Genomic DNA, 26700 nt, shown 5'->3' with positions numbered 1-26700 from the left:
TCAGTGTATAACCTGAATTTAATATAAGTTCCTAACAAGGTGTAACATTTGTAATTATGGATAACTTTTAGCTGAAAACAGGAGAATGGAAATGTTCACATAATTATGTTGCCGTTTAGAGTGGTATGAATATTTCCTTTGTCTTGCTGGTAAACTCTGTTTTGTTGTTTTGTTTTGTTTTGCTAGTATAAATTCTCCCTCACTTGATTCATCACATTAATTTGTGTTGAATTTGTGTTCTTCCCTGGGAAGAATGTGTTAGTGCTTTGAAACCTTTTGTATTTACAGTGTGTTAGCTATGGCTGTGTATTTTGTATCTCAGTGAGTGAGATCATTCCATTGCAAGTATAGCATTTATTTCATTTAGCATTAACTGTTTCTTTCTAGTAATGAATTCCATCCTGCAAATTCAAAGCAGAATAAAACTTCAAGATAAATTACAGGAGACTAAGGCCATTTTGGCACATACTATCAATATGTTGGATTAAGATCAACATATCTTCTTCTAAGCTCTTTATAACACCATCCAGTCATATTATATCATAGAATCATAAAATAGTAGATTTGGAAGGCCATCATGTCCAACCCCCTGCTAAGTGCAGGAATCCACCTTAAAGCATCCCTGACAGATGGCTGTCCAGCTGCCTCTTGAATGCCTCTAGTGTGGGAGAGTCCACTACCTCCCCAAGTCATCAGTTCCATTATCGTACTGCTCTAACAGTCAGGAAGTTTTTCCTGATGTCCAGCCGGAATCTGGCTTCCTGTAACTTGAACCCATTAGTCCCTGTCCTGCACTCTGAGTTGATTGAGAAGCTTTCTGTGGCACCCCAGCTGTGGAACGAGCTCCCCAGAGAGGTCTGCCTGGCGCCTACACTGTATTCTTTTCGTCACCAGCTGAAGATCTTTTTATTTTCTCAGTATTTTAACACCTAAATTTAAACGTTGCTGTTTTAATTCTGTATTTTAATCCTATATCAATTTCTGCTGTGTGGTTTTATCCTGGTTGTGCTTTTTATATTGTATTTTGTATTTGGGTTTTTAGATTGTTGGTTGTTTTATTATGTTCTTAATGGTTTTAATTTTTGTGAACCGCCCAGAGAGCTTCGGCTATTGGGCAGTATAAAAATGCAATAAATAAATAAACAAATAAATAATCCTGGCCCTCCTCTTTGTGACAACCATTCAAGTAGTTGAAGAGTGCTATCATGTCTCCCCTCAGTCTTCTCTTCTCCATACTAAACATACCCAGTTCTTTCAGTCTCTCCTCATAGGGTTTTGTTTCCAGAGACATGACCTGAGGACATGGTCAAAGTGCTTGGAGGACTGAGACCCACCTCTGGTTGTTAAATCAGCCAGAGATGAATTGAGTATTTATACCTTGGAGATGCTTAATGAGTCCCTGAAGGGTGATGGGGTTTCCACTTCATTGAAGGAAGCAGTGTCAGATTTGTCATACCTGGGCAAAGTGTTGGAGTAGGTGGTGCCCTTGGATAATGTTGATTATTTTTATCTGTTTCAGGCCCATTTTGGAATGGAAACAGCCTTGTTCACCCTGGTAGATTACTTATCCCAGAGAATGGATAAGGGGACTGTAACTTTGTTAGATTTCCTGGACCTCTCAGTTGCATACAATATAATGGAGATGATAACTTTCTGGATGTTCTGGATTTTTAATGTAGGACGGCCCTTGGGTGTGATTTGGTTGTTGCTGGAGAAGTAGTCACAGAAGGTGATGCTTGGTATTTCTGTCCCTGGGGTGCTACGAGGTTCTAACTTTTCATGCTTTTTAACATCTAAACAACATCTACCCAGTTCTACTCTCATTTCTATCTATAATACAGGATAATGTGAACTTTAAACCTGATGCCTGGAGGTAGGTTTTGAGATGGATGAAGCTAAACAAGCTGAAACTTATTCTGGACAAGATGGAGATGCTATCGGCAGGAAACTAACTATTTTGGGACCTGGGTACACCGGATGGAGATTTGCAACTGGTCTTAGATCATTTTGCACTTCGCTTGAATGACAAGTGCACAGTTTGGGAGTTCTTCTGAACTCTGCAGTAACTGGAGAAGCTCAGGTGACAGTGGTGACCAGGAATGCTTTTACTAGCTGATACACCAGTTGTGTCAGTATTGCCTCAGTTATTTATGTGCTATCACCATCCACACTGGACTACTGTGATGTGCTTTAGATGGAGCTGCCTTTAAATATGGCTTGGATCCCTAATGGTTTTTTAAGATGCATAAAGTATACATAGCACATGAAATGTGCTTTATGTTCGCTTGTCCTGTTGGATAAATGTACATTTATGCAAACATTTTGAGATATTGATCTGTAGACAGAAAAAAAGCAGGGTCTGCTTACTTTAAAAATTCACTAGTGGGATGGAACAGCTGTTCTAGACATGCGGAACATAGACATAAAAACAACAACACCCTAATTCATACATCCCTAATTCGGAGTATAGTAAGATCAGGATCAAAGTTTTAATATGAATTAGAAAATGTCATTAGACACTGGACCAAGTTATGCTGTGGCCCTATACCCACGTACCGGGAAGTAAATCATATAGAGCTCAGCAGGTCTCGGTGACATGTGATAGGATTGTTCTGTTAATGTACTTTTGCTTCAAGAGAACTGAATGGTATTGCTACGTGCTAAAGAGGGTGCACGTAGCCTTAGTGGCTATTTTCACTGTTCAGTGGATTTCCGATTGGGAACTCCTGAAGTAAAATACAGCAATTAGAGCTCCAGTTCTCCCCACCTGTGTAAGGACTTCTGGACTATGTTTTTAAAACTCACAAATTTTCCTAGTTGACTGTTTGATGTATTTAAGATGTAGAACATAATTTGGCATTGTTCTTACTGGTTTAGGAAGTTCTTTAATTGAATACTGGCTAGTAATAAAATGGACTCATAGTAATTCTTTTTGAATACCATTTGACCTTAACTTGAATGCATGTAGAATGTAAAAAAATAGTCATGGATTCCCTTCCTTGAACTTTTCACAATACTAAAAAATGACTGAGGGAAAGAAGCAAGATCCAGTTACTGTACTGTTTGTACAGCTGTATCTCATTCAGTTGAGGTTTGTGTTACACACAGTTTGTGATAGGAAGTATATGCCTTTAAAACAACTAAAGAGATGGATCTTTAACCTCCACCCTTTTTAGATTTTTTTTTTTAGTTTTTGTTCACTCATTTAGCTTCTGTCGTAGTCCTAGGAAGTATTTCAAATTCAAATTATTGCACAGTATTGTAGTTTGAATGAATAACTCATCCCCTAGTGAACTCATTAGGAAGGGTGGATTAGGATATTCATTCCCCTGAAGAATTGAAGTTTAAGATACTGTATAGTCCAGGAGAAGATGAATTTTCAAAAATGATTTCTCAGATTGCATGTTAGGGATTTTTTTTTGATAGGTCTGTTAAATTATAGTTTTTTAGTCTAGCTGTTGTAAGGGTTTTGTGAGTCTTGGGGTACAGCCAGGGATGATTAAGTTGCTTCCTATGTTACTAACAGGTCATAATTTGTTAGTTATCATATGTTAATATCTAGCTTACACGTAGTTTGTAATTTCTCTGGTGTCTTAGAATGGATGACCTGAAGATTCATTAATGTATTTGATTTGGCAGATTTACACTTATGTGTTAATCATCATCCCTGATATAGTTTTGGCAGGAGATGATACCAAGGCATTAACTTTTATAATGTCATATACTGAATAAGTTCCCAATTTCTGCCAAAGGAGCTTACTTAATTGTTCCAGTGAAACCTTACCTTCCCCATTGTTACTGAGAAAGGTTCACCTGGCTGCCATCCAGTCAACTTTCACATTATCAGCAGAGACTTTATGTAAACTTCTTTCTTTGAAACACAGGTGACCTAAAAATTAGTTTAAATATAACATTGCAACTTTTAGACTCCACCACCCACCTTCACACTATGATATACTCAAGACGCTCCATAGAGCCTCAGGCTACACATCTGATGACCGCAAAAGATTTTGTCTCTTCAGTTCTGCTTGCCAAATTCCTAGTCATAACTGTCCAAATAGACATAGATTTATAAAATTCATAGCAGTCTGGCCACCCAGACTATTTTAAAGAAAACAAGGTAGTGGTATATTGTATGCATTTGCACACAATATACCAGATCTATTTTCAATGACATGAACATTTTAGGCTTTTTGACACGTGCTTGGATCCTGGCTTGAGGTAATTTATGACACTGGAAGTAGTGAGAGATAATCGAGTAGCTGGCAATGACAATACTCCCTCAGACTGGGAGAAGATTCATCTTGATTTTGTATCGTCCAGTAGAAAGATATATTTATTACCACCAGCACGTCCCTACTCATAAATAGGTAATTTTCAGCCACTTTAGATGTGGTGTTCTTTAGATATTTTCCCAGTTATGTAGGATCTACTTATCCATGAGCAACTCCTGCATGGGCCATTTAAATGACTCGGGTATGTAGGTAGTCATGGAATCATAGAATAGGAGAGTTGGAAGGGGTCTATAAGGCCATGAAGTCCAATCCCCTGCTCAATGCAGGAATCCACCTTAAAGCATCCCTGACAGATGGTCGTCCAGCTGGCGCTTGAAGGCCTCTACTGTGGGAGAGCCCACAAACTCCCTAGGTAATTGGTTCCATCGTTGTCCTGCTCTAACGGTCAGGATATTTTTCCTGATGTCCAGCCAGAATCTGGCTTCCTGTAACTTGAGCCCATTATTCGGTGTCCTGCACTCTGGGATGATCGAGAATCATCCTGGTCCTCCGCTGTGTGACAACCTTTCAAGTATTTGGGTCTCTCCCAGCATGAGCTGCAGGTTTTTTATTTTATTTTTTATTTATTTATTTAAACCATTTGTATCCCGCCCTATATCACTAGGATCTCAGGGTGGCGTACCGATAATACAATATAAAACAATAAATATACACAGCTAAAAACAAATTAAACCATGAATCAAGTTAAAACCAGTATATAATTTAAAAACAGTAAAAACAATTAAACAATGTGCAAACTTGGTGAATTTAACCATTAAAGACCTTGTTAAAAGCCATGTTTTTACTTGGCACTGGAATAAAATCAGAGTTGGCACCAGTCGGGCCTCCAAGGTAGGGCATTCCACAGTCAGAGTGCCACAACAGAAAAAGCACCACCATAGTGTATGTGTTGTGCTGGTGGGATGCGGAGAAGGGCTTCTCCAACAGATCTCAAGTCTCGGGCAGGCATATATCAGGAGAGGCACTCCCTTAAGTATCGAGGTCCCAAGCCGTTTGGGGCTTTAAACGTTTTTGTAGCAAGACATCCTCAATAGACCCCCTCCTTCAGTAGCTCTACCTTCTCACTATTACTGTATTGTCACCAGTGGCTTTTGCTCCTCTTTCTCATCACTGCTACCACTTGCTTGCTTGACAGGCAGAGAACCAGCAAGAAAACAGGATGTAGCATCTCCTGCTCCTCCTTCTCTCCACCACTGTTGTCTGGGCCAGAGCAAGAGACAAGGTGTATAAGCAGGTTGCAGTAGTAAAGAGGCAAGGGAACTCCATGGCAGTCGTGTCAATGGGCCCCTGCTGGGGTGTGGGCCCTTGGCAAGTACCCAACAATGCCTACCCTTGGTGCTGGCCCCAGCCTTTCCTTGTGTACTTGGCAGCCTTGAAGTAGTATAATTCTTTGGATATTTTCCGAGAAGTAAATTCTACTCTGTTTGATGGATCCAACTTCCAGGTAAACATGCATAGAATTGCAGCCTCATATGCGTTCCTAGCCTCACAGCTCTTATATACCTGGCAGAATATCTAAAGCTAAAAGGACCTTGAATAGCTATGGTTTGTGCACCACATGCTAACCTCGTTAATTGCCATCTCATGTTTTTGTTTATATATGTAAACTTTGTAGTAACTTAATTATAGGGAGAAATATTGCTTTGTTCTTGTTTCCATGGCTCACATACTTTTGTTTTGTTTTGCAGAGATTAATTTATTGTGGGCAGGACATCAAACTCATCACAGTTCTGAGTATTATAACCTATTCACAGCATTAAGGCAATCTGTCCTGCAGAAGTACACATCTTGGGTAAGTTGTGTGAAATGGATGCTCTTGTGCAGTAAAATGACTGGTTTACAAATACGTTTGTCATCAACATTTTTATATCCCTCAAATCTATGTCTTAAGCATTTTTAAAAAGTAAATTCAATAATTTACTTTTAGTTAGATTTTACCTTCTCCATAAAAATAAAATGCATTTGTCATGCTGAAGTATATTGTATGCAGTTGTGACATATTTCCATGGTTGGGAGGTTTGAATTAATTAATTTGTGAAGAATTAGTCTTTTAGTTGTTTCTGTTTTTAGAACCACCTTGAACCTTTTCATAAAAGGTGGTATATAAATGTTTTAAATCTATTAAAGTAAAACAGTGTCATGAAACTATCCCACACCAGGAAGCAAGAACTTAATATTTTGCCCTAATCTAGGAAGGGATCTACATGCCAGATCTACATGCTTCTGCTCAAAGGTTCCTATGGTTAACTGGAATCCTTGCACTATAAGATGCTGGTGTGTGGATAAGCTGGCTGGGTGCCCATGTTGAACAGTCAGGTCTGTGTGCATGGTTCATGACACTGAATCAGCCTTATATTTAACCAGTGAATGGACACAGCTTTGCAGGGGTTGGAATCACCTTTAGGTTGATACATAGAAGCCTTTAAGCAAACTTTCACAGCTGTCAGAACTGGACACATTGTGCCCGCCCTGCCTGAGTGAAGGCATGTCTGCTGGTACCCCTGAGCATGATCCCTGCCATGGTCCAACCTTATAGCCCCTTGTTTTGTTTTACAATATTTGGGGCTTGTTTTTGTTTTTTTGTAAGTCTAAAAGCACACCCAAAAATCATGAATATTGTATGTTTAGAATATGCTTGCTGCGGTGCTGAATCATGATGGGAAGTTTGGTTGAAATCGATCAAATGGTATTGAAACAGTATATCTTTTTTAAAAAAAATGATTTGCCACCTTTTGGATTCAAGATGGTGGCCAAAATTGTCACAATGTGTTAACTCATTCCAGAGAGAGGTAGAACTAATCCTAAAAGTTTCATAATAATCGGATGTAAGGTTTTCAAGTCCATCGAGGATATACAAAAACAATATATTTGGGGTGTGTGTGTGTGTGTGTATCTTCTTCTCACCAAAGACAGTCAAGAATTACATACAGGCAAATTGCATGGAATTTCATTCTGGCAAGTGAGCGAACCGGTGAAGGGGGATGGGTCCCTCATGCACTAACAGCCCATTTGCTTTCCATGCGAGCTAGGAAGGAAAATATCTTTCTCCACAGCTAGCATGGAAACTCAGCCTCCTGAGGGAATAAGGATGGATTGATCAGTTACTCCATTGCATAGTAGAAGGCTTTATTTTTTAAATCTAATCTAGCCTGTGTTTCTATGCTGGCTGTGGAGAAGGGGACTTGGTAGCCACCAAGAATTTGTAGTTGCCACTGACTCTGAGGAGTGGAGGGCTATTGTCTGTGAGGTCATATTATGCGGAGTGCCTCAAGTCTAAAGCAGTTCTGGCTTTAAGTTAGTAATGAGGGATTATGCCTGTAGTGCTAGGCCATGGAAAGCTCTAAAACTATTGAGATTTCCTGATTTTGAGCATCTTAGGGATTCATTTCCATTTCTAGGAGATCTGCAGCCATTCTCTCAATGGAGACAGGTAAGAGAAACTCCCAGACCTTGTGCTGACTTTGGAAAAACACTTCATGTGTGGCATATGAGATATCCAGTAGAAGTGTGAGGCAATCTCCAGACCTTGTGCTGAGTTTTGTAAACTATCCGAGAGCAGTGATTGTAGACAGGAGCTGACCTTGTACACAAATGATGGCACTTTGATGAAATTAGAGGATTTGGGCAGGGGATGGGGGAATTGGGCACATACACAACGCAATTGGATAGTCTATGCAAATGCGACCTTTGAATATTTTGTTAAGCGGTAATAAAGATAATGTACATTCCACAAACTTGAATCTAGTAGGAAAGTTTTTAACAGCAACTAAAATACTAGTTGTTTCAAAACAGTGTTCACTCACACAATGTACTCACTAAAAGAGAATGGTTAATAAGGCTTGGCATTTGGTTAAGATGCCTTTTGTGAACCGCCCAGAGAGCTTCAGCTATTGGGCGGTATAGAAATGTAATAAATAAATAAACTTATTGAATGAGTGCAACTGTGGGAGGAAAGGCAATCAGCCTGTTCAGACCATACTTCAGATCTCCCAACTCCTAGTCTAGCCACCACACTTGCACTTACTGCTTGACTCATTTCCAGTATATTTTGAGGTGCGAAAATAAAAAATAATCTCTCTTCAGTACTTTTTGGGAAAGCTATGTTTTGTGAATTCATCATTTTCCATTTTCTCAATAGTTCAGCTCCAAATTCTTTCCTTAGAAACCTTCGTGATGCAAGTGCAGGCTGGTAGTGAAATAAGACTCAGTTGGATATAAACCCATCTGCTGACTTGTCATTGAGGTTTTCAGATTCTTACTTAATGGCATTAATTGAGTGGAGCCACATTAATAGTTGGGAAAGTATTATAGACATATCTCCAATCTGCTAGGAATTCATCCATCCAGCATTTTGGCTGGTTAAGCATTCTATGGCCATAGCTAGACGTAAGGTTTATCCCTGGATCATCCAGGGGTCAAACCTGTTCATCTAGGTGACACACAGGGGATCCAGTGCTCAGGCAGGGGCAAACCCTGGATAATCCCAGGATAAACCTTAGGTCTAGCTGTGGCCTATGTCAAAACAGCAGTGAGGAGAATAATTGAACTAAGCAATTTTAAATAATGAAACATGGCAACCATTTTAGTTATAGCACCTCTTTATCACTACTAGGTTTCAAGGAAGCATACTTCAGAATGTCAGAATAACATATATGTAATGACCAGGATGGCAACCAAAGGTTTAGAGTAGGTACATTTTCTTTCTTTTCTTTCTTTGACTTTTCCCATTGTTGTTGTCTCAAGCATGTCACAAATTTGCAGCTAGTCTTTCTGAGTTTCCCATCATTTCTTTATTAGAAGAGTAAACTGTCTGCTTCACAGAAAGAGTTGCAAAGTTCAATTAATATCTGAATTCTTCAATCGGAATCTTTGGATCCATTTGATATTTTTTCCTCTTTATTTTTCAGATGTTCTATTTGCCTATGGCTCTCTTTATACCATCTTCGGTGTATGCTGTTCATATTCAATTTAACCTCCTTTACCAATTCTGGATACATACAGAGGTAATTCCTGATTTTAAGCAATGTCTGAGTTGTTAGCTTGGAACAGTGTCTTGGAAATGCACTAGTAGCTGATTTATTGTGTAAGAAAAGTCTTTTTCTGACTTCTTTAAAGAGAAACATATGCTCATTTTTATTCCTTATATTTATAAGAAGCAATGAAGCCAGTTGGTCCCAATTAGTTTTAAAATATTTTGAACGATAGCAAATCAAAACAATGTACTTTTTAGTACTATATTTTCACATTATACATTGTATTTAAATTGGTGCAGTACAGATAAACTAACTTGATATCTGAAAAAGATATTTCAAGAAAGAAGTAGCACTATACTTGAATCATTTAAAAATGAAAGTCATGATCACATTTTGTTGCTGGCCTCCATTTCTCTGCTCATGGAAGTTACATGTAGACATTGGTGTTTGCTACATAGATTACTAATTAGTTGTCAGGTTCTTTTCGTACCTTTCAAGTAAACACTTTCAAATATCATTTATTATACAAGGGTGTACACAAATTTCCTCTTTTGACTTTATACCAATAACCTGTTTTTATATTCACATATCATTGTTGATCATGTACTATGATTTTGTTTGTCATTTTACACTGCTGTATTAATGTAATATAAGAATATTATAAAACTTTGGATCATGGAGGAATTGGCTAGTTTTTTTCAATACTTAAATGTGAGCAAACCTATTTCTCAGGTTATGCTACATTAGAGGTCTCCCCTATTGTGTTCAAGATGAAGATGTCATGTCACACACAGTAGATTGAAGCAGCAAAACCTCAGCCCCTTGAATCTTATTAGCCATTCCTGAAGGAATATCCCTACTCATTGCTAGGAAGATGGCGTGGGAATTCAACTGGGGGAAGCTTATCCAGTAAAGCTTTTCCCACTCTAAATATGTGGCACCATTTTGATTTGAGTCCTGTGTTGTTTGAACTGGGCCTGCATGTCTTCACACGCCTCCTTTGCCACTGCCTTGTCCTCATTACCGGTTTCTCTTTGTTTGTTGGTTTAAAGCATTTTTATCCCAGTCTTCAGCCAAAACGTCTCCAAGAATGGCTTACATAAGAGCAGTAACAAACAAGGCACTCACTGCCCACAAGCTTACAACCTAGAAGACATAACGCAAAAGGAAAAAGAAATGGGGAGGGAGGAGGAACACAACAATACTCAAACACATGAGGATGAGGTGGTGGATGGGCTCTAAAGCATTCCTTTTGCTGTAAATGGTGCTTGCTAAGGAGACTCAAGACTGTAGGTGCATTGCCACCTTCTGGTCCTCAGTTGGGTATTATGGGACTAGCAGTATGGCCCTCATTGAGGTCCTTTTTCATGGTCAAGTGAAAGAGGCCTCATCTACACCAAGCAGGATATTGCACTATGAAAGCAGTATATAAGAGGCACACTACTGCTTTATAGGCGTATGAAAGTGCACTGACAACTGATGGGACCCATTGACACATACCACAAACTGCTTTCATACCACTGTATCCTGCTTGGTGTATCCTGCTTATATCCAGGGGTTGGAATGGCAGAGGCCCAAACTGGTTAAATTAGTGCTATAATTTTAACTTGTAGATAGTTTTTTCCAGGATAAGGCAATGTAGGCCTAATGTTTTCAGTCATTGGTGGTATTAACTCTTTGGAAATGCTTCTTGCTTTTTACAGACTGGTGAGTCTCTGTTCTACTATAAGCACACCATTATCAAGGAAAAAGCTGCTGCTGTTGTCGCCTCTTTTTTAAAAGCATGAATTCTACAGCTAATGGTGGAAATTCTGGGTTTCTGTCAATTTCATTACCACCTGAAGGAGTGGTTAAGCAGCATTGAACCAATGAGATTCCCTTATTTCAGTGTTGTCTATGAGACCTGTGAGTAAGCCTCATTGAACTCAGAGGGGCTTACTTCCAAGCAAGCAAGCAAGCAAGCATAGGAGTGCAGGGCAGGAGATCTAGATAGACCTAGACATTTCCTGAGGAAGGGCTGGGACTATTGAAAGATAAGGTTTCAGGTGACATGACTGAGACTGTTGAAAGTACTATGAAAACCAACTGAACCTTTTGGTATGCCAGACGATTGGGATCAGCCCACTGAGGGCTGATCATTTTTCAGGTTGCTGCATGTGACAAATAATTCCTAACAGGCCCACATATTAAATATTTCATTCTAGAGTAAATGCTTACGTGTTACCCCAGCTCTGAATTACTTAGGGTTTGTTTTTTGTTTTTTTGTTTTTTATATTACATGATATGTTCAAGTTATGTTTTTAGTCAAGTAGCCCACATACTTCTGTGAGGAAGCTGCATACAGTGCTGTGAGTCAAGTACCCACATCTTCATATCCTGATTAGAGAAACTATGTTTTCAGATTTCCTGTGCATATTGCTTTGGTGTACTTGCTGTGCAGTTACACTTGGCCTTTTATGTACAATATAACCCTACCTTTGAAAATATTATAAATCTGAATGTTATACTATGCCACTCTGCTCGTTATAATAAAAGACCAAAATCACAATGGGCTGTTAGGACAAATAAAACAGTCCTGCTTTTTATAAAGAAAGGGATCCAGGTGTTACTGTGACAGAAATAAATGTAATTTTGTTCAGATGTTGCTGTCTTGACAGATGTGAATTGTATATTTATATTTAATTATGTGTGCTTCTATTACAAAATGCCTCTCTCATCTTGGAGCTACCTCTATTGCAGCATTAAATCATGAATAACTGCCCTGCATGATATTCTCTCATATAATATATATATATATATATATATATATATATATATATATATATATATTAGATAAATGATGCTACTAAATTTCTAAAGGAAGTGGTGTTCAGTTGTTCCTGTCTAAATTACTGATATAATAAGAAACACAAGAAGGTTGCTTATGAAATAGAATCATTAAGGGCCGGATCAGGTCCTAAAAGGCTTAGGGAAAATGTTACCTGTAACAGTGTAACAAAACAAAACCAAAAAGAGGTGGATGTAATAGGGGATTACAGTACATAAGGCTCAATGGAGACCTTTAGTTCTGTTTCTGCTGGTGGTTATTAGCCAGGTACAGGCAGGCTTGTAACATGCCCACCATTACCTGGAATAGGAGGTCCATTCTTGCCTTCCATAGTAGAATATAGCTAAACTATGGAATTCACTACCACAAGATATGTTGATGGCCACCAGTTTGGCTTTAAAAGGGGGTTGGATACATTCCTGAAGGAGAAGGCTGTCAATGGCTACTAGCCCTGATGGCTATGCACTACCTTCAGTATCAGATGCAGTAAGCCTATATACACTGGTCGCTAGGGAATATGGGTGAGAGGGTGCTGTTGCTTGTGAGTCCCTGGTCAACAGCTGGTTGGTGGTCAATATGTGAAAATGCTGGACTAGATGGACCCTTGGTCTGATCCAGCAGGGCTCTTCTTATGTTCTTATCTTGATCAACATGCATATTTGGCTGGTGCTGCCTAGGGCATTTTTCAAAAGGTAATTTTGATTCACTATGGGGAAACGATGCAAATGGTCCAAACACAGAATATATAAGAGCACTGGTGCAGAATTATTCATGTTCATTATCTTCTTTGCAAACCTGAAACACTTCAGAATACAATACAGGGGTAAAATTATAACAATATACATGTATGCTCAGAAAAAATGATAGATGTATTGGCTAATATAATGCTTTATGAACAAAATATCCATTAAAACTGATGCAGATCACTCCCTTAAGAAAGAAAATACTTTCTGAAATGTATCAGGTATTTGAAGCGACGTATGAATAGTTTTGCACATGTAGTATGTGCTGCATTTTGCTTTAGTGTTTGTTATATTCAGTGGATCCATTCTTTACATTATCACCTATATTTTAATATAATACATTTTGGGGAAAGGGTGTACTAGGAAATTAACTATGTGGCATGTCAACTGATACTTTTTCTCTATAAATATATACCACAGGGGTGGAGAACATGTGGCCCTTCAGATATTTTATTTATTTATTTATTTATTTACAGTATTTATATACTGCTCATTTTCCTGAGGCACCGAAAACAATACAATGTTGGCGCCTGCCTGACCTCCAACGGCAGGGAATTCCATAGGAAGGGAGCTTCCACACTCAAGGCTCTTGTCCTGGTTGACTTCAGTCGGACTATAGGTCCATATGGTACCACCAGGAACATGCCCTCAGATGACATCAGTGACTGCGCAGTTAGGTAAGGGAGAAGGTGTTCTCTCAGGTACGTTGCTGGATTGGAACTCCCATCATTTCTCACTATGGCTGTGCTGGTAACAGTGATGGGAGTTGTGGTCCAACAACATCTGGAAGGCCACACATTCCCCACCGTGACATACAGCTTTCATATGTCTACTGTTCAGTAGAGTAAAAAGATATTCAATGGTGTTTCCTTAGGAATGCCACTGATTTTAAATAAAACTTCTGATTATGACTGCAATGCTATACACACTCACCTGGGAATAGGTCCCATTGAATTCCACAGTGCTTACTTCTGAATAGACATACATAGCATTGTGCTATATGTACATTCTTTAGAGTGGCATATTTTTTCACCACATGGATTAATGCAAGCTTTAAATTTGGATTATTTATAATGATCAGTTTTGCCTATTGCTTGTCTGAAGGAAAGCCTTGGGCTTGAGACGCAGGACCTTTTATTGAAAATTAGAGGTGAAATATTTACATTAAATGCTAAGTTCATTCAGGTCCTGGTTCAGAAAGAAGAAAAAACATGCCTGAATGACAACATTCTGCCTTCAAGATAATTTATTATAAACACGTTTCTTAATACCCTTGTATTTATTGTATAAACAGTTTCTACCCCTGACTATCCATTAAAACTAGGCTTTCACCTCTTCATTCCTAAAGTACAGTCATATCAGAAATTCAGATCCCCATGAATCCCTTTATGATCCCAACAGGCTGGTTCCTTTAGCTTGTTTTACTTCCAAACCAAAAATATTATTGTTTCACTCCTCAATGTGGAAATTTGGCTACCTCCATATTACATGCTTACTGGAGTAGAAAACTGCCTAATCAGATAGGAAAACAGTTGGCGGTGAATAAATCAGGGTTTGCCGAAAATTTCAAAGTGTGAAAGCAGGCAGACGAGTCCATATCCTAGGGGTTCTGCCTTTCCCCAGGTTCCCTGTAGAGAATTCACATGGCAAATATGGCCACCAGTTCCATCTGTATAAATACATGGGTGGGTTCTCTTGAATTAATACAACAGCTTTAGTAGAGAAAGCAAATCATGCTTTTATTTTTATGTTTCCTCACCAGATGGTCTCAAATATGGATTCATATTCTATAAGGCGTTTTTTTATCACCTTGACTTGGGCGAAGTATATAATATTTACAATAATATGAGGGAACAAACTAGTTCTGAAGGGCTCAATGCAACTGAACAAAATGGACAGTGATCCTAACCCTGCTGGCATTTCACTTCCATTTAAGTTTAATTTACATTGATACACATATTTAAGGTACCATGGAGAATCAAAACTTAGATTTTAAAAAAGCTGCAATGTATATCTCAGATAGAGCATCTATATGTTTATGAATGGCATCAATATTAGTTTGGGTCTTTTACTATATGTATAAGTTGGTAACGGAAGCCTCACTGTACTATTGAGCCCCAGTTGCATTACACTGGTGTCAATATAAGAGATGCAACATGAACTCCTATGCGGCCCATTGGTTTCTGATGTTATCCTGTGCCAAATCTACATGGAGATGGATTTTGAGGGGATTCAATGGAAATCCGGATTTCTCATGAAATCAGGTTAGCTCCTCCCAGAGGGAAATGGTAGCCAGTAAAGTGGTGTATATTTACAAAAGCACACATGCTTACATGGGACAAACATTACCTGAAACTGCATTAGTTCAGGGATGGGTGGGCAGAGTTGCATGAGTAGAAATGAATGTCATCACTGTGTAGGTACAGGGCAATGAATGAATAGAGGCTCCCCCCCCCCCCGCCCCTTTCCTTGTGTGCTGATGAAGAGCTACTTCAAGAAGAAAAAGGCTCCTTTGAGGGCAATGGACAGTTGATATCAATACTCACCTTTGTTGCTGCAGTTGTTTGTAAGAGTGAAGCTTGGGAACAACAGGCTTCCCCCCCCCCTTGCTCGCTACTCTCCTACATAGCTGCACTCCATCCTTTAATGACACAACTTTCCCTTTTTAATGACACAATTGGAACTCCCTCCCCAGCCTGCACAGAAGGCAGTTTGGGTGACACTGAAACCACACTCAAGTTGCTGCAAAGGGAAAATCTGTCACAAAATGAGTTTGCAATAACGCAGTTTGTAAAGCATGAAAAGCCGTGCTCGCTATGGAGAAGGGTGTTCATCATATGCCACGATTGTCTTGGGGAAACAGTAGAGCCAGAGTAAAAGCCCCCAAATGTAGATAACCCCCAAATGGAACAGGAAATGTGCTGCAGAGACTGCCACACAATTAATGTTAACATCTGGAAGATCCCCTGGTTTTACTTAGATTTACATTGATAAAGCCTTATTCTCCACCCCCATTAATGAGTAACTTATTTAATTGCTGGTCATTTGTTGTTGTTACACAAGATGTAAAGCTTCCCTTGGAAACTTCAATCCACATTCACGAACTTTTCTCATTATTTAAACAAGAATGACTTTCAAAGGCTACAGGTACCAAACAATAAAGATTACTGTTGGTATAGACAAACTGAAACTACAAACAGAGGTGCATTCATGCTCTTAGAGAAATGCCATACAAGTTCCCTTCTTCCCACTAAGTTTGCTTTCCTGCTGCAAAGGAAGCAACTTTTTTAAAACATAGATTTCATATTTCTGGTTATGAGATAGGGCTTTTGTGAACCTCCCACTTATATGATGTATCTCCCTTTGTACCTAATTGCTTAAGACAGACTTACATTGGTATTATACAGTCGTGTGAAAAAGAAAATACACCCTCTTGGAATTGTATGATTTTACATATCAGGACATAGTAACAATCATCTGTTCCTTAGCAGGTCTAAAAATTAGGTAAATACAACCTCAGATGAACAACAACACATGACATATTACACCGTGTCATGATTTATTTAACAGAAATAAAGCCAAAATGGAGAAGCCATGTGTGAAAAAATAAGTAGGCCTTATGATTCAATAGCTTGTAGAACCACCTTTAGCAGCAATAACTTGAAGTAATCGTTTTCTGTATGACTTTATCGGTCTCTCACATCATTGTGGAGGAATTTTGGCCCACTCTTCTTTACAATGTTGCTTCAGTTCATTGAGGTTTGAGGGCATTTGTTTATGCACAGCACTCTTAAGGTCTCACCACAGCATTTCAATTGGGTTGAGGTCTGGACTTTGACTGGGCCATTGCAACACCTTGATTCTTTTCTTTTTCAGCCATTCTGTTGTAGATTTGCTGGTGTGCTTGGGATCATTGTCCTGTTGCATGACCCAATTTCGGCCAAGCTTTAGCTGTCAGACAGATGGCCTCACATTTGACTCTAGAATACTTTGGTATGCAGAGGAGTTCATGCTCGACTCAATGACTGCAAGGTTTCCAGGTCCTGTGGCTGCAAAACAAGCCCAAATCATCACTCCTCCACCACCGTGCTTGACAGTTGGTATGAGGTGTTTGTGCTGATAAGCTGTGTTTGGTTTTCACCAAACGTGGCCCTGTGCATTATGGCCAAACATCTCCACTTTGGTCTTGTCTGTCCAAAGGACATTGTTCCAGAAGTCTTGTGGTTTGTTCAGATGCAACTTTGCAAACCTAAGCCGTGCTGCCACATTCTTTTTAGAGAGAAGAGGCTTTCTCCTGGCAACCCTTCCAAACAAACCATACTTGTTCAGTCTTTTTCTAATTGTACTGTCATGAACTTTAACATTTAACATGCTCACTGACGCCTATAGAGTCTGAGATGTAACTCTTGGGTTTTTGTAATTTCTCTGAGCATTGCACGGTCTGCCCTTGGGGTGATTTTGCTGGGACATCCTCTCCTGGGAAGATTGGCAACAGTCTTGAACGTTTTCCACTTTTGAATCATCTTTCTCACTGTAGAATGATGGACTTTAAATTGTTTGGAAATGGTCTTATAACCCTTCCGAGATTGATGGGCAGCAGCATTGCTTCTCTAAGATCATTGCTGATGTCTTTCCGCCTTGGCATTGTGTTAACACACACCTGGATGCTCCAGGCCAGCAAACTGAAAAAAACTTTGGCTTTTATAGAGGTGGTCATACTTGCTGATGATCAATTAATCACGGGCATTTGATTAGCAGCACCTGTCTGCTACTTAGCATCTTAATTCTTATGGAAGCAGTAAGGGTGTACTTACTTTTTCACACATGGCTTCTCCATTTTGGCTTTATTTCTGTTAAATGAATCATGACACGGTGTAATATGTCATGTGTTGTTGTTCATCTGAGGTTGTATTTACCCAATTTTTAGACCTGCTAAGGAACAGATGATTGTTATTATGTCCTGATATGTAAAATCATACAATTCCAAGAGGGTGTACTTTCTTTTTCACACAACTGTAAGTATTTATGGGTAATGATACATATTTCGGAAGTCCTATGAAGACCTTTTTTGTAGCAATAGTTGTAAGAATACATGTGATTTGTAAGTTTCTCATCATTGTTTTACCATTTTAGTATCATATGGTTTTGCACGAAATTTTTATTTGTAGACTGTTCCTGGAATACCAAAGGAGTGCTGTGCCCATCATGGCCTCAGTACTGCAATAGGAGACCTGTGCATGTAAACAAACTCCTGAGCACAATTGTTTCCCATGGATGCTATCCTGCACATGCGAAAAAGTGCTGTGCAGGAAGAAAAACACATATCTAGCACCCAAGGGTGTGAGGAAGCACTGCGAAACCCATGGCCAGCACCATCAGTTCTAACAATATCAATCACCTGTTTGGGTGGGCCTGCTTCCAGTTCTGCCTCCCCCCCCCCTCCAGCAGGTGGTCAAGGCTGACAGCATCAGAATTCTGTTCACTGGTGAACCACAGCCCACTGCTATGCCAAGCATGTCTGGATTAGGGCCAGAGCATAATATGAAACCCTTCAAAGGATTAATACTGTAAGCAATGTTGTTAGCAGGGGTGAGAAAAAAGATATCTTAAAGCGCTTTTAGTTTGATCAAAATATTCAATTCTAGCCCACTTCTAAACTAAGCCAAAACGTTTAATTCGGTCCGTAGTACTCTTCATGTAGGGAACTTAAATATGATATATTTTTACAAAACGATTTCAATATTTATTTTAAAAACAAACTGAAATGCTGCTAATCAAATGCCCGTGATTAATTGATCATCAGCAAGTATGACCACCTCTGATGTCAGAGTTAGGTGTGGTCTTTTCGATAAACCACCGATTTTTCAGGCTTTGGGCTATGGTTCAAGGAGAGCCCTTCTTTACTTTATTAACAGTGCACGCCTGTACATGTTTACTCAGAAGCAAGCCCCGTTGATTTCAGTGAGGCTTGCTCCCACATAAGTGGAGATAGGATTACAACCTAAATTAATTTAGCCATTGCATTTCACATTGCTTAAAGCAGTAGGACTCTTTTACTTGATAGATGATGGAAGCTGAGCTGCCTTGAAATATGAACTTTTTCTCACTCTTAGGTGGCGTTTTGGGCTTGAAGATAAAATTTGCTGGCAGTTTGTGGAAATTCAGATATGAATACTTGTGTTGTCTTTGGCTTTTGAATAATGAGAATAAAATAAATACTTTCTATCCACTATTGCCAGACTCTTTAGGGATCATCTTATACAAATGTGTCCTATACAAATAAGATTATTAGTAAGACAGATATAACATGTGGCCACAACTAAGATTCCTCAGGGAAAATTAGTCAGTTCATAAACCTTTTCAAGTTCGAACCACACAGCTGCCCTACACACTGAAGAAAACATACTCAGAAATTATTTAGCACCTCTTTATTTGGGGTGGGGAAGTCAAGAATAATATGTAAAATACATTTTCTTCAACTGCATTAAAGCATTGTTTTGAGATTAATAGGTGCCACTCACGAATGGCTGCCTGATAGAATTCCATTCTTTCCTTTTAACAAATTTGCTCATTTGCAAGGAGCCAGCCCTTTTTGGATGCATTTCTTGCTGTTTAGTTTGGGAGTTGCAGCATGGTTGGCGCTCAACATGAACTGAAGCTGAACGAATGTTGGAAAGTGGTACGGAAATTAGAGAATTGGACTAGGACCAGGGAGAGACAAGTTCAAATCCCCAGACTGCTGTGAAGCCTACTGGATGACCTTGAGACAGTCATTATCCCTCAGCCTAACCTACGTCAAAGGGTTGTTGTGAGGATGAAGTAGTAGGAGGACATTACATATGCTGAGCTCCTTGGAGAAAGGGTGGGGGGAAATATGAAATAGTAATAAGATTGTGGCATGAAGTTGTGCTTGATGCCTGCTATTCAACTCTTTCCCTTTAAGAGATTCTATCCCATGAGTTTGGGGCCAAGAATAGTCTTTGGATTGTCTGCTGTTTTTGCTAATGAGGAGCAGGGGTATGAGTAGGGTATGTGAATAGCTTGTTGTCCTTGGCCAACTAAACCTTATAAAGGAGATTTGTCAACAGACCAGGGAGAGGCAGGCCTGTGGGGTCTGTATTGCAACGAACCAGAGATCAGTCCCTGAAGAAGGAGGGGAATGTGCCTTGGACCTCCCTGAGGTTTAGTCTGCAACACAAGTTGCAGAAGCACAAGCTAGCTAAGCGAATAGCTTGTAGGTTTGCTTTACTGTTTTATTGTATCCTCTGATTGCTCCCTTACTTTAAATTTCAGGAAGCCTTTATTTCAGGAAGACTTCCTTCATTGACCAGCCACATTTTTATCAGAATTTTGCTTCTTTTTAAAAATAGCAATTATTTTAACATGATATTTTACTCTTTTATCCTATTTTGTATTTTTATTGTTCACCACTCTGGAATCTGTCTAGATGTGAAGTGCTATGCAGATGTAATAAATAAATGTTTGTCAGTCTATAAATGAGAGTTTTTATTTGCTTATCTGGCCTCATGTGATGTATTTTGCGGTTTCTGAACAAGACCTAAGAGAGGGAGTTCTCCTTCAAGTGGCTTGTAGAAGACACTACCCTGAGTTTTAGATCTGGACTTGGAAGCAAACATTGGAAGCAGATAAAATCTCAGTTGGGTTAAAACTATATTACAAAGACAATAGCATATCTTACATAAATCAAGTTTTTCTTGAATTAATACTATATACATTATTGCATCTTTCCATCTTTGCTTATAAAATGTTTGTTCAGGATAAGCTGTTGTTGTTTAAACTGTATTTCTTCTCTTTAACTTTCTCCTATCGTATCATCTGCTGTTTTCCTCTTGCTTTCATTTAGCCCAACTCCATAATCATTAACAAGATCATTACTTGTTTTCTCAAAGGTGATTAACAATCTTGGCCCACTGGAGTTTGTTCTCAACACTCCCAGTCATCACAGAGTTCATCATGGTAGGCAATACTATATCTATGTTTGTAGCATTTAGTCTTTGATATTATTTAATGTATCTATATAAAGAATTGTTTATAAAAGTCATAGTGGGCTGGATCCAGACTAAGGTTGTCCTATGTTGTTCCTGTTGGAATCAAAAGGACTTTAGTTATGTCTAACTTTTCACTTTGATTTCAGTGGGACTCAAATGTGACCAACGTGGATGTGTTATTTGAACCAAGTTTCAACATTTGTTTCAAACTTTTTCCTCATAGGCAGAAATCCATATTGCATTGATAAAAATTATGGAGGCACACTGATTATTTGGGACAGAATGTTTGGTAAGTGTAGGTAATTGATTTCCCAAAAATTAATGTTACAAACAGTGATTTTATTCTCAACGTTATTTTTTCCCCTCTTCTCTACAGGGACATTTGTTGCAGAAAAAGATAAAGTTATATATGGCCTAACACACCCAATAAACACCTTTGAACCTTTCAAAATCCAGGTAGTACTTTCTGGTCTGCTAAGATATTTGTATGTATTAATATAAACATTGCTATGGCGGATTAAATTTCACTGTGTTGACTATTGCTTTTGTTGTTTTCAGTTGCTTGTCTTTGGTTCACTTCCAAAGATAATAATTAATCTAATTTTAGTTGGTCTCTAAAAAAATATTGTTGACTCTCAAGTATTGTTTGTTTTCTCTTTAGAACAAAGTACCCTTGTATGGAGTTACATAATGTTCCTTTCAATGAAGTGTAGTATCAAAGCCGTGATCATAGACAAACTTTTCATGTCATCAGTGTAATTTAACCTGCCAATCTTCTGAAAATTACCCCATAAGCAATCTGCAGCACTATGTTGAAAACGCTGTGAACACATTTCGGTGGTGATTGAAGTTATTGCTAATATCAGTGTATTAAACAGAATCTTACTCATGGTGAACAAGGATAAAATGCACAGTAACTAAGAGGCCATCATAATCATTGTAGAATGCTGCACACAAAGGAGAATTTGTGCACGGCTATCTTTGGGCAGATGCAGAAAGCACTAAATCACCTTGATTATATCAACAATCTAAGAACATATTTAAACATTGATTGTTGATAGGACTCTCCTATGACCAAGGCCAACAGCTTGGCTCTGATATAACTCTTTTTAACTGACCCTGATTTCACAAGGTAAATGTTCTCCCACCACAGTGGGCTGTTCATTTAAATTTATTTGGTTTTGCATAGATTAAAGACAGGGCAGGATCTACTATTAGGCAGTGAGGTGACAACCTTCAACAACAGGTGCAGAATGGATAGAGCCATGTTTGCCATGTGACTCACTCTGTGCCCATTAAACTACTTGACTGTCCTCAGGTGCAATGGAAGACGCTTTCCTTTCGCCAGTATTGATTCAGCTGCCAGTCTGGTCAGATTTTGTACGTGGAATCAGGCAGTAGGGGAAAAGCAGCATTTATCCTTTCCTTAAGCACCAAATGTTTGGTGCTGGTCCTCATTAGAGATAAAACTAGTTCCTATTAAAACAAAGGCCCCATTCAGAAGACACCTTAAACCTTGGCTTTAACCATGCTGAGAATGCTTTTTGTCATATTCACTGGGTTTACAGCTGTGGTTTAAGGTGTCTTCTGAACAGGGCCAAAATGTAACTTCTGAAATGTTGAATTTATTTTCTCATAATCCCTTTTCATGTCCTATTTGAAATGAGCATCAGTCTTTATACATAGAAAACCACTCCCCACGTTCTCACTGCTATTTTCTTTTCTCTTTTTAAATTGTATCTGTTTGAAATACCTTTGGTTTTTGGTTATGCAATGGCTTCTTTCACACAAAATGCTAAACTATGGCTTAGTATTACATGCACATGCCTCAAGATTTGCATGCTGTCTCTCCCCTCTCGTCTTCTGGCATGGCTGCAAGGAGAGGACTGGAAACTCTCATTTCTGGTTTCAACTAACCATATTTTCTCATTATGTCCAGACCCAAACAAGCTTGTTAATGTTAACCGTGGTTAAGGGAACAAGCCAACTTCAAACTGTCATTTAAGATCCTACTTCTCTATAACAATGTTTTCAAAAACTTTGTTTTGAAAACCTATTTTTTGCTAATTGTATTTTTAATGAGCATTTGAATGTTAACAATGCGATCACTTCCTTCTTTCTAGTTTCATCATTTAACCTATGTATGGAAAACATTTTGGGATACACCTGGATTCTGCAATAAGCTTTCTGTCATTTTCAAAGGGCCAGGGTGGGGGCCAGGCAAGCCAAGACTTGGCCTTCTTGAGGACATTCCAGAGGTGTGTATAATATGGCTTTCAATTTAATGTAATTTCTTAGTCTTAAAAGTTCTGTTTCTATAAAGATTCGATCCTACACATGCTTACCTAAAAGCAAGCTCCATCTCAGTGGGATGTATTTCTGAGTAAAGATTCGTAGAATGAATCCATAAATCTAATTGGGTTAGTAACACAATTCAGTTCTGTACATCTTGGCAGTCCTAACTATTGGCATTTTAGGCTTAAACACATTGACTTTAAATTAAGCTCTATTGCTTCCAGTGGGGTTTATTTACAGGTATGTCTTTGTTACCTAAATAACAAATTGTACAAAAACTGTGGAGAAGACAGAATTAAGATATGGGATTATATCATTTCATGTGTGTTCTCCAAGTGATTTTTAAGAGTTAGGGCTCCGTATGTGTTTCCAGATCTACTAAGGCAGGATCTACACTACAATACTGTAATGGTATTAACAGCTATTGGGAGCCCAGGGCACACCCCATATACTGTTTTCAAACCACTTTCTAAGTGTGATATCCTGCTGGGTGTAGATCTGGTCCAGGTCCCAAGTTGTGGGGAGGCAATGCACCATCTGTTGTATAGAAGCTTGAAATGTGTATTTATTCCATGGAAATGAAACATCATGTTAACAAAGAGAGAGAGAACGGTGTGGGGAGTGAAATGTAATGGTGTATGTATGCAGATATTGCACCAACTTAAAGGAAATCAGTTACATAGATGAAAGGTGTCAGTGAAACTTCTGTTTAAAAGAAACCATCAGTAGAATGTTTATGACAAATAATGCATTTTTACTACTGGAAATAAAAATGGGAGAAAAATAAATTGGTGATAAGATAAATTCTCTTATCTGTTTTATTAAATGTAGATCACTGGAAATGAAGTCCCCTTCAACCACAAATTGCCGAACTACCTTTCTGTCTATGCTGTAATTCATTTTGGTTTAATGCTGGGATTTTATATTGATTTGTTCGCTTCCAAATCTGTAAGTAAAATTCATCCTTCCTTGGAACTGCTGCTTTGCGTTGCTTAAAAAAAGTCACATATGTAAAGCAAATAATGTCTGTTGCTGTTAAAATTTGATTCACAAAGCTGTAGGATGCTCTAGTTATTTTTACACAAAACTATTTGAGGGCAAGACGTGGACATAACGGCAAGAGAATTCTTACTTTTACTGGTTAGTCACTCCTGCATTTTTTTCATCTTCTGGTTTAGTCTTTTGCTCATTCCTTAACCAGGGTTAACATCTCCACTCTTAGAATAGTTGAGTAAGTAAGTATAAGGACTTCAGTACTATTTTTCTAAAATTTACTTTCATCACAGCACCCCATAAGAGAGTCATTGTGTATTTCGCCATTATAAATTCAAATTGCAAATTGCATAATGTGGAGCTAATGAGCTCCACAAAGAAAGGGAATAATTGTTCAAAGGCTAATATTACAAGAGAATGGAAAGACTGTATAAAAGTCCACATTTCAGAATCCAGATCCCAGGAATGACACAGAAAGTAGAGCTAGATGGAAGGCTGTGTTCCAGGAGCACTCTAAAAATCCAGAAGGAACTATCGTAAGAAGAAAGCATGTATGTGAATAATATAACTTGGCGTATAACATCAATATCAATTTTCCACTACATTGAATTATGAAATGCCCATAGACACAACTGGAACCTTTTTACTTGGCTATGTCACAAATGTGGCATTGATCCATGAAATAGACACAACTGTTTTCCTCATTTTTAGACATATGTTCCACTCCATGCACTTGAGGCAGTGCAGAATTTTATAATTCTCAACTTAGTATAGTCACTCACTCTATCTTGGTCTCATACAAATAAGCACAAAAGGGTTCTTTCTGCACGTTAAGATCCTCATGGAATGCTTTCCTTGAAAGAGATAAGAAACATTGAAAGAAAATGTTTGGACAAGACAGCATTTGGTTAGATGAGACTTCACTAACAGGTTTAGAATTTCATTAGGACTTGGATCCAACTCAAAATATATTAGTGGTACATGTCTTTGCTGTAAGAGACTGGAGCAGCAACAGCTTGTCAGTTCAGTTTCACTTCAGATCCACTTCTACCTCCTTTCTGCTATACTGTAACATTCAGTCTGGCCAATTTTACTGTTTTGTAAACTCATTTCTATTCCACCAGCTTGTTTGCCTGATGCAGTACCAAATATCACTTGATAAGACCAAAGTTTATGTATTTTTTAGGTATGCAAATATTTTATTACATTTCTATACTGCCAATACCTGAAAGTCACTGGGCAGTTAACAAAAGAGAGCTAAACTCATGGGCCTGTTCAGACAACATGCTAACCCTTTTGCAGCAAATGGCCAAAGTATCCACCATAGTTAAGGATGGTTCACATGACACACTAAGCCATAATGTTTAGATCAAAATGCTTAATCGTAGCTTAGCGGATCATCTGAACAGGTCCATGAAATATAAAAACATAAACCAGTCAAGTAAGAGTACAATAGAAATATTATTTTTTTGTTTGGTTGCCAATAACTACATTTAAAAAGTTGTGGTGGCTAACTCGTAACTAAAGATCCTGCTGTGGTTCCAGAGACTTTTCTATTTAAACAAATACTGCAGTATATAAATTCTCATTTATTTTATTTGTTTGTGTTTCACGTATATAATGTTTGAATTGGAAAGAGGGCTATTGCATTGACACTAAAGTATAGCAGTCACGTTCCTTTTCTGCCATAGCTTGCAAACCTGACATTTAATATGTAACGTTTAGATTAGTGATCTAATATGCTTACCTTTTCTTTTCTTTTTTTGTTCTTTTGGGATCATCACCTAGAAAATCAGTGCTTTACCTGCCAAGGTCCACTTTGCAGTTCATACATTTCAAATATCAGTGTGGAATAAAAACAAACAAACAGAACAACAGTAGAGTGTATCTTATATAGCATAAGAATTGTAACTAGAAAGCATGTTACCTGTCTATTTAATACATATGTCTGGATTTCTATGCATAACAATTAGATCAATCTGCCATTTCTATTACTTATCTGTGAACTAGAAGCCTCTGGGTTATTTCAGCTTCACCTAGCCTTTAGTCTATGGATGGGAACCACATACCTGATAAGGTCCATAGGGATTCCTCGCTCCTTCTCCTGGCCCCATCCCCTCTTCCAAGGATCAGCTGCTGATAGGAAATAAGAGCTTTTCCCTGCTTAGACTGAAATGGGCTAATATAGAGTGATCATTTCCAGGTATTGGGGCATGTTTGCGTATGCACAGCTGATTGAAATAATGTTTCTATTTGAACATTTTGGTTCTGGCCCTTTGGGGGTTCATCAGATTTCCCTTGACCCCTTGGCTCTGTTTGCATTGGTGAACCGAGCCATGGGTGTTTTCCTCAAAATCTGGAAACTTCCTCAAATATTTTTAAAATCTCCATTTATGCAAATTGCAGTCACCATTTGCTTAATTTGCAACCATAATATACTTAATTTTGTGCAAATTGCATCTACAATTTATGCAAATTAAGCATATTATGGCCACATTTTGCATAAATGGTGATTAAGATGTTGTGATTGTTACTTTAATATTGTATTGGTTTTATATGCTCTTT

At 38.4% G+C, this 26700-nt stretch overlaps 1 protein-coding gene across 1 annotated transcript in view; it reads left to right on the top strand.

Annotated features, from left to right (window-relative positions):
- AGMO (alkylglycerol monooxygenase) overlaps nt 1-26700 on the top strand; it is a 148908-nt gene that overhangs the window by 52600 nt on the left and 69608 nt on the right. The window contains exons 4-10 of the mRNA XM_063123615.1: nt 5984-6087; nt 9203-9298; nt 20749-20815; nt 21071-21136; nt 21224-21303; nt 22971-23105; nt 23974-24090. Coding sequence (XP_062979685.1) covers nt 5984-6087; nt 9203-9298; nt 20749-20815; nt 21071-21136; nt 21224-21303; nt 22971-23105; nt 23974-24090 — 665 coding nt within the window. The remainder of the gene's footprint in view (nt 1-5983; nt 6088-9202; nt 9299-20748; nt 20816-21070; nt 21137-21223; nt 21304-22970; nt 23106-23973; nt 24091-26700) is intronic.

This window comes from Elgaria multicarinata, chromosome 1 (genome assembly GCF_023053635.1).
Source record: "Elgaria multicarinata webbii isolate HBS135686 ecotype San Diego chromosome 1, rElgMul1.1.pri, whole genome shotgun sequence".
Taxonomy (NCBI): domain Eukaryota; kingdom Metazoa; phylum Chordata; class Lepidosauria; order Squamata; family Anguidae; genus Elgaria; species Elgaria multicarinata.
This window is presented reverse-complemented; position numbering and strand designations above follow the sequence as displayed.